The 7233-nt window shown below is 39.8% G+C and overlaps 1 protein-coding gene across 3 annotated transcripts in view; it reads left to right on the top strand.

Moving 5' to 3' along the window:
• Window positions 1-7233, top strand: part of LOC110325408 (ubiquitin-conjugating enzyme E2 E2) — a 289650-nt gene that overhangs the window by 274831 nt on the left and 7586 nt on the right. For all 3 annotated transcript variants that reach the window (XM_021203384.2, XM_029541488.1, XM_029541487.1), the window contains one exon: window positions 1305-1452. In XM_021203384.2, coding sequence (XP_021059043.1) covers window positions 1305-1452 — 148 coding nt within the window. The remainder of the gene's footprint in view (window positions 1-1304; window positions 1453-7233) is intronic.

Here is a 7233-nt window from a genome sequence, read left to right as displayed (position 1 = left end):
TGGTTATGAGCCACCATGTGGTTGCTGGGATTTGAACTCCGGACCTTTGGAAGAGCAGTCGGGTGCTCTTACCCACTGAGCCATCTCACCAGCCCGAAATTAGCATTTTCTTAATGTTTAACTTCAAAGAGTTTTTGCTATTTTTAAAATTTTAAAATATACTTATCGATAAAATAATTTCTCTCCTAGAAACGCTGATAATGTTTTTTAAGTAAACTGATTGTTCGACAATGTACACAGATATATAATGCATATTAAATACTATGTCAGGTGCTATCATATAATGACTTTTGAATATATTTCTTTTTTTTAAGATTTATTTATTTATTATATGTAAGTACACTGTAGCTGTCTTCAGACACCCCAGAAGAGGGCATCAGATCTCATTATGGATGGTTGTGAACCACCATGTCGATGCTGGGATTTGAACTCAGGACCTTCAGAAGAGCAGTCAGTGTTCTTAACCGCTGAGCCATCTCTCCAGCCCTTGAATATATTTCTTAATGATTTATTTTTAATATTTTCTGCTCTTTTACTGTGCTTAACTCCCAAAGAATATTTTGTATGTTTTAAAACAGTTTAGTATTCAACATTAGATATAGGATACTCAGTTATGGATAGTATTAAATATTCATTAATGGTATTTTTAGGATAAGGATATGAATATAAAAGTTGAACAATTTTTATGTATTATTTGATTCTCAAAATACTCAATACTGTTATGTTTGATGTATAAAATGCACTTAAATAATAAAAAAAAATTGAGGAAAAAAAGAGAAAAAAAGAACAATTTGTCTTAACCACTAAGTCCCATTCCTCCTTAGAAGTGTTTTTGTCATAACTTTCCAAATTATATGTAAGACAAGTAGAATAGTGAACTTAATGTCAAAGGAAAAAGACTACATTAATAGCACACTCAAAATATAAAATTTACTAAGGAATAAGTGTGTAAATTATGATAATACAGAAAGATAATTTAGTTAAACAGTATCAAATAGTTAAACAGTATCAAATGCAGTGATAACATGCAGTTGTGTAAAAAAGGCATCTGACATATTTGCATATCTTCATTCATATCTTCATTCATTTAGAAGATCCCAAAGCTCTCTGACTTTGGGATCTTCTAAATGTAGAAAGTAAAGCAATTAGAATCCACCAATTTTTTTAAAAACATTTCACAAGTCAAAGCCCATTTCCTGCTCATAGACATTCATGTGGTCAACTCCTTGGCTCTACCCAGGGCCATCCCAGAAGCACTGGGTCCTGATTTTGCTGTGTTACAGCATCTCTGTGTTTTCTCCTAGGTCACCTTCCGAACGAGAATCTATCACTGTAATATCAACAGCCAGGGTGTAATCTGTCTGGACATCCTCAAGGACAACTGGAGTCCGGCCCTGACCATCTCTAAAGTCCTCCTGTCCATCTGCTCACTACTTACAGACTGCAACCCTGGTGAGTGCTGGGTCTGCTACCAGGTTGGAGCAGGGCACAGCTGCCTTGGACCCTGTTACTGCTGCTAAGCTATTTACCCTGCTGCTCATTACTATTGATTTTAACTTTCCATACTCTGTAACTATATTCTTTTTAAATTGGTTCTTTTCTTTTATCTTTTTAAACCTATTATTTACCAAAAAGTCATAAAAGATAGTGTGATAAAAATTAATGAATAATCATTTTAAATGAGAGCATGTATTTTTATAATGCAGTAAATTCTCCTGCAAAATAACAATAAAAATTCAAATTGAATACCTTAGTCTTTAATTAGATACCAGTAGACATGTTAATTTGAGAAATGAGAGCTATTAAAACCTTATGACAACCAAGGCGGCACCGCAACAGATGTGACTTTCAGTGAAGGAGCAGCCGGCATCCTGGTAAGCTGTTAGCAAAAGCTGATGGCCCTGAATCAGAAAGGAGGGCTTGCCGAAAAGCCAGCAGAACGGACTGCCGTGCCTAGCACTCGGGTTCTTAGCCCTGTGTCTTCTTCTGCATATGAGTATGGGCGTTTGACGACTTTATATTTTAGCTACAGGACAAACCAACTATGGATTATCTTCATCCTTGGGTTGACTCTGGAAAGCACAAATCCCAGAGTAGTTTTTGTTCATGTTCCCCATGGAACTTGCTTTTTTTTTTTTCGGTAATTTATGAAATCCCATCTCCCATTGTGAAATATTTTTAGTTCACCAGATAGTGAAGTCCACTTAGGTGGCAGCTGACTGTTGCCGCAGGCCCATGCCTGCAGCACTCATTGCCTTCTATCACATGATGTTGCAAGGAGGCATTCTTTGTTCTTGCTTCTGTTTTGATGGTGTGTGGCCTGTTCAGAAGAGGTGCCCTAAGCTCATCTCAGCTGCCTTCTGTCTAGACAATACTTTCAGTAACTCAGTGCTGTGAAAAAGGGGTTGGAATTTTTACAGTTTAGTTCATTGGTATTGGGTTCTAGGAATGGCCTCACAAACCATACGGACACTGGATCTCAGCCAGACAAGGATAGTTTATTGAGCATACACCCCAGGATTGGTTGACCAGGGCCATGGTCAAGATTCAGCAACTGACCATGACCCCGAGTTAAGATCCTACAGGGATTTTAAGCTCAAAAACCATGAACATCTGTGTCAAGTTATTTCCCCAACCAGGATTTAGGGATGGGGATTTCCCTGGAATATGTCTTTGTTGTACACTTATGCTGTTCCCAGTGGTTGGGGTATTCAGCTGTGACAGGGGACTTGCCTTGTCTAATATTCACGTTTTAACTTGTCTACCAGGATAGGACGTGTCTAACATTCATGTCTTAACTTGCCAACTAGGATGTCGGTTACCAATGTACATGTCTGTTCCTGCCAAGTTAGGATGTCAGTTTCCAGGGCTATCTTGGGAGCTTAAACTTTACTTGACACTACTCAAAATGCATGACATATTCCAAATAGTTTCTTATATTGGTGCAAGTGTCTCTTTTATGTTGAAGCCATCCCAGGGCAGCTTATATGGGCAAATACCATAAAAACTTATACACGGGTACAGAAAGGTGTTGGGTGGTTGGTTTGGGTCCAAGCTTATTGTGGGTAACTACACAAAACAGTTCTGACTTCTATTGCGATTGATTTCCAAGGACACAGAACATAACAGAATATTTAATCAATCTTGACCTTAGATGACCTAATCGGCCATCAGTGGGAATAGAGGCTCCTTGGTCTTCCAAACTCTATATGACCTAGCACAAGGCAAGGCCTGGGCCAAGTAGTGGGAGTGGGTGGGTAGGGGAACAGAGGTGGGGGGAGGGGTATNGGAAACTTTCGGGATAGCATTTGAAATGTAAATAAAGAAAATAATAATAATAATAATAATAAAAAAGAAAGTTTACTTTCTAACAGCAGAAACATATAAGAAAGTTTCTTTATAATGGCAAACTAGCCAGGTAACTGCAACCTAGGCCTTAACATTCTATCTAGCCCTTAATATTTTACCTAGGTCCCAACAGTTGATTGGGCTTTCTTATTAAGATGGTTATATTATTGCAAGAGCAAGTGTCACCTCGCTAGCCTCTTATTAAAACCTGTAAGAGGCTAGCGAGGTGACACTTGCTCTTGCGGCAGTTCACATCCAATTGTAACTGCAGAGGATCTGATGACCGTCTAGACTCAGGAGTGCACATGCAAGTAGACACTCATGCACAGAAATAAAAAAATAAATAAATATTAAAATATTTTCCCAAGTGAAGCATTTAATTTCATTTGCGTCTGTTACTTTGGGAACGCAAGTTCAGCTGGATTCTGCAGTCAGTGACTTACACTGTGGTCTCATGTGTATAGACAGGCCTCAGCTAATTACTCTGGCTTTGACCTTGTGCTTGGCTGTTTCCTCTGAATATTTTCCTGGCTCCTCTCAATGAAAATCCAGACAGAGATTAGCTGTTGCTACATGAATTCCATTGCTCTTCCTGTAGCAATTCTTTCTAAGTTTCTCAGTTTGGAAGTTGCTTGCATTAAGAAGCTTTTACATCTGAACTTAGTATTAAGATTCTGCCTGCCTTTTACCAGACACTCTGCTATAGCAGAGTTTTTCCTCCTAGAAACCATTTATGTGTTCTTAGTTTCTTTTATTATTTTATTGTTTGTTTTATTTTAGTGCTAAGAATGGAGCCAACACGCTGCCAACAATGACTTGATGTCAGTGTTGGGCGGCCTAGACCCCAAGTACTGACTTGTACTTACCCAAACTGAATTCTTCTCTGCTATAACTAGTGTCTTAGATGTTTTCTTCCCTCAAATTACCTACTCCTTTGTGTCTGAATTCACTAAAGAATTGGGCAAAAGTATCAGAGCTGTGCATCTGGCCACTGTTAGTGGAAGACCCAGAAAAGACAGACTGAGAGTGTGCAGTGGGACTTGCCTGCAGTCCCTGAGCAGGGACTGAGGCAGGAAGATTGTTAGTGTGCAGCTAGCCTCAGCTACATAATGAACCTGTGTAGGGGAAAAAATAAAAAGGAAGGAAGAAATTGGAAAAGAGACACAAATTCTCAGTATAAACAAAAACCTTTTGCTCACTCCGCTCTGTCTCCTCAGAGCTGCTCATGGGACAGTCCCCTCAAACCTCCCTGCCTTGAGAATGTCTGAGTCAAGAACATTTGGGTTGGATTTTAATGGATGTGTTTTTCATTACTCTTTAAATGAAGGCAATTAAAGATGGTGCTGATTTAAGACCTTGAGTTGTTAATTCTTTCCATGCTAGGATTAAAGGAAATTTCTTTTTTTAAGTAAAGAATTATGTATTTTAAGTCAAAGGTTTGTTTTTCTTAATTAATATATCTGACCTAACACTATTTTTTGTAACTAATATATCTACCTTGGCATGCTACTTGTTTTCCTTATTGTGTGCTTTGTTTTACTCTGACCATCAGATAGCATGACCCTGTTTTGAACATTTCATAGTCCTATATAACCATCCTTTGGTGTACATAAAATCTGTATAATAGAATTCCTCCTTTCCTGTAGCTTTTAAGTAGTTTCTGCTTCTCCTGTCATTGTTTCTCTGAGCAAATGTGTTTCATTATAAGTTATTTGACTGTTGCACAGCAAGTAAACTGTATACACTCAGATTAAATGTTTGGCTTATGGGCTCAAAAACCCATGTCATAACCTTCCTGACCTTTGGGTTTATTTACAGCTGGGAGAGTCCTACCTTTTGACATTTACAACAACACCTGTCATCTTCAAGGTTCAGGCTTTGAGAGCCATACTTTGTGTGTTTTAAGTTTCACAAACACGCAAACACACATACAGTCTCTTGGGTTGGGGAGATGGCTCTGACCTTGATAATGCCTGCTGCTTTTCTAGAGGACACAAATTCAATTCCCAGCATCCTGATTAGGTGGCTCACAACCACCTGCAAACCCAGCTTAAGGAGATCTGATGGCCCCTGAGAGCACATGCATGGATGCATTCCCTCTCCCTCTCTACTCTCATACACACAGACAGACAAATAAATAAAAAGTAATTACAATAAATCTTTTTTAATACCCTGTGTTTGGAGTAAGTTTAGGACTTTATTCTGGGCAGTGCACATGGCCACTCTTGGCTGCATTTGGCCCCATGGCCATGGTTTAGACTCTGTGGCATCTTCTCTCAGGAGTGATATAGCTGTCAGGTTATATGGGCTGTAGTTTTGTAGTTTTGTGAAACATATCATATGTCCAGTTCTAGTTGGGAGCAGGCTCTGAAGCCCTATAAACAGAAAAGCTTTAGGTGCCATACACAGACTAGGTTTGCCATGTGCCCTGGATAAAGCGTCTGGAAGTGCTCTGGAGTGCACGCTGAGGCATCTCACTGATGGAGCCAGTGCGTAACAGGCACAGCCGTGGGCTGAGCATCAGCACCAAGGCAGCACTCCCCTTCTTACACAGGCAATCCTTTGACCTACTCTGGGACAAATACCTCTGTCCCCTTCCCCCTTGTTCCCTTCCCCTTCTCTCTCATCCTCTATCTCCTGTCTTTGTCTCATATTCACTGCCCTCTGTCCCTATGGGGCAATAAACCTCCTTTATGTGAGAACTTGGTCTTAACAGTCAGTGAACTATGTGACAGCTACATGTGGGATAATACCTAATAGGAAGTTATGTCTTTGGGCTTGGATGACAGGGCCATGACTTATAATGAGCACATTCTCCACACAGAGGTGTGCATTAGACAATCACACCCTATTATTTTTTCAAACATCATCTACATCTGAATGACTTGCTTTTATAAGTAACTGTGATGTAGCAGGAATTATTTCTACATGTTTTATGGCCTTAAACAAGTGATTTAAAAAATAAATAGTAACTTTACTAGATAAAATAGCAAAACATTTCATTTTAAAATATGCTTCACACCAAAGAAAAACTATCCAATGTAGCTCATACTTATTTCCACTTTCATTTTTATAAATTTTAAAAGCATATAAAAGTAAAATAACAGGGAAATAGCCTGACTACAGTCTTTCTCTTGGCAGTCTGTTAGCACTATGTTTTAGTTATTTGTTATATAAAAACCACAGGCTTCCCTTGGCTCTGCATACTTGTGTAATGTGTACAGAGTTCCTATTCACCACCCACCCACTCCCTCTGCCGGGCTTTCCTTGTCCGGCACCAGGCTGGACACTCCGTTTTTCTGTGTCCTCAATCTGAAACTATGGAGACACTGGAGATCTTCACTGTCTGAGACAGCACATATTTCCATCATGCCACGCCACGTCTCTTTCTCACCTAGTTAGGGAGTATAAACATGGAAGTCCCTACTCTGCAGACATGTCAGCAGTGCCATGCACCTGATATCATCATCTCTGTGGCGCTCTGAGATAGCAGGAACTGATAGGCAGTGAGTGTTCTTATATTCTGGCTCTAAGCTGTTGCCCTGGTATAACTGATAGGCAGTGTTCTATATTCTGGCTCTAAGCTGTTGCCCTGGTATTCTCTGCACTCCCGCCTGACTTCTCTGAAGCTCATCTTGACTTGCCCATGGTATGTGTCTTTTCTGAAAACCTTGTAATTCCCCTCACATCACATGATGTTGCACAGATGAGCCCAACAAAAGGTTAAACCTTACCATGTGTACTGGCTGGTTTTGTGCGTCAACTTAACACAGGCTGGAATTATCACAGAGAAAGGAGCTTCAGTTGGGGAAATGCCTCCACGAGATCCAGCTGTAAAGGCATTTTCTCAATTAGTGATCAAGGGGGAGGGCCCCTTGTGGGTGG

The sequence above is a fragment of the Mus pahari genome, chromosome 8 (assembly GCF_900095145.1).
Source record: "Mus pahari chromosome 8, PAHARI_EIJ_v1.1, whole genome shotgun sequence".
Lineage (NCBI taxonomy): Eukaryota > Metazoa > Chordata > Mammalia > Rodentia > Muridae > Mus > Mus pahari.
Note: the sequence above shows the minus strand (reverse complement) of the source record. Positions and strands in the feature narration are given on the sequence as shown.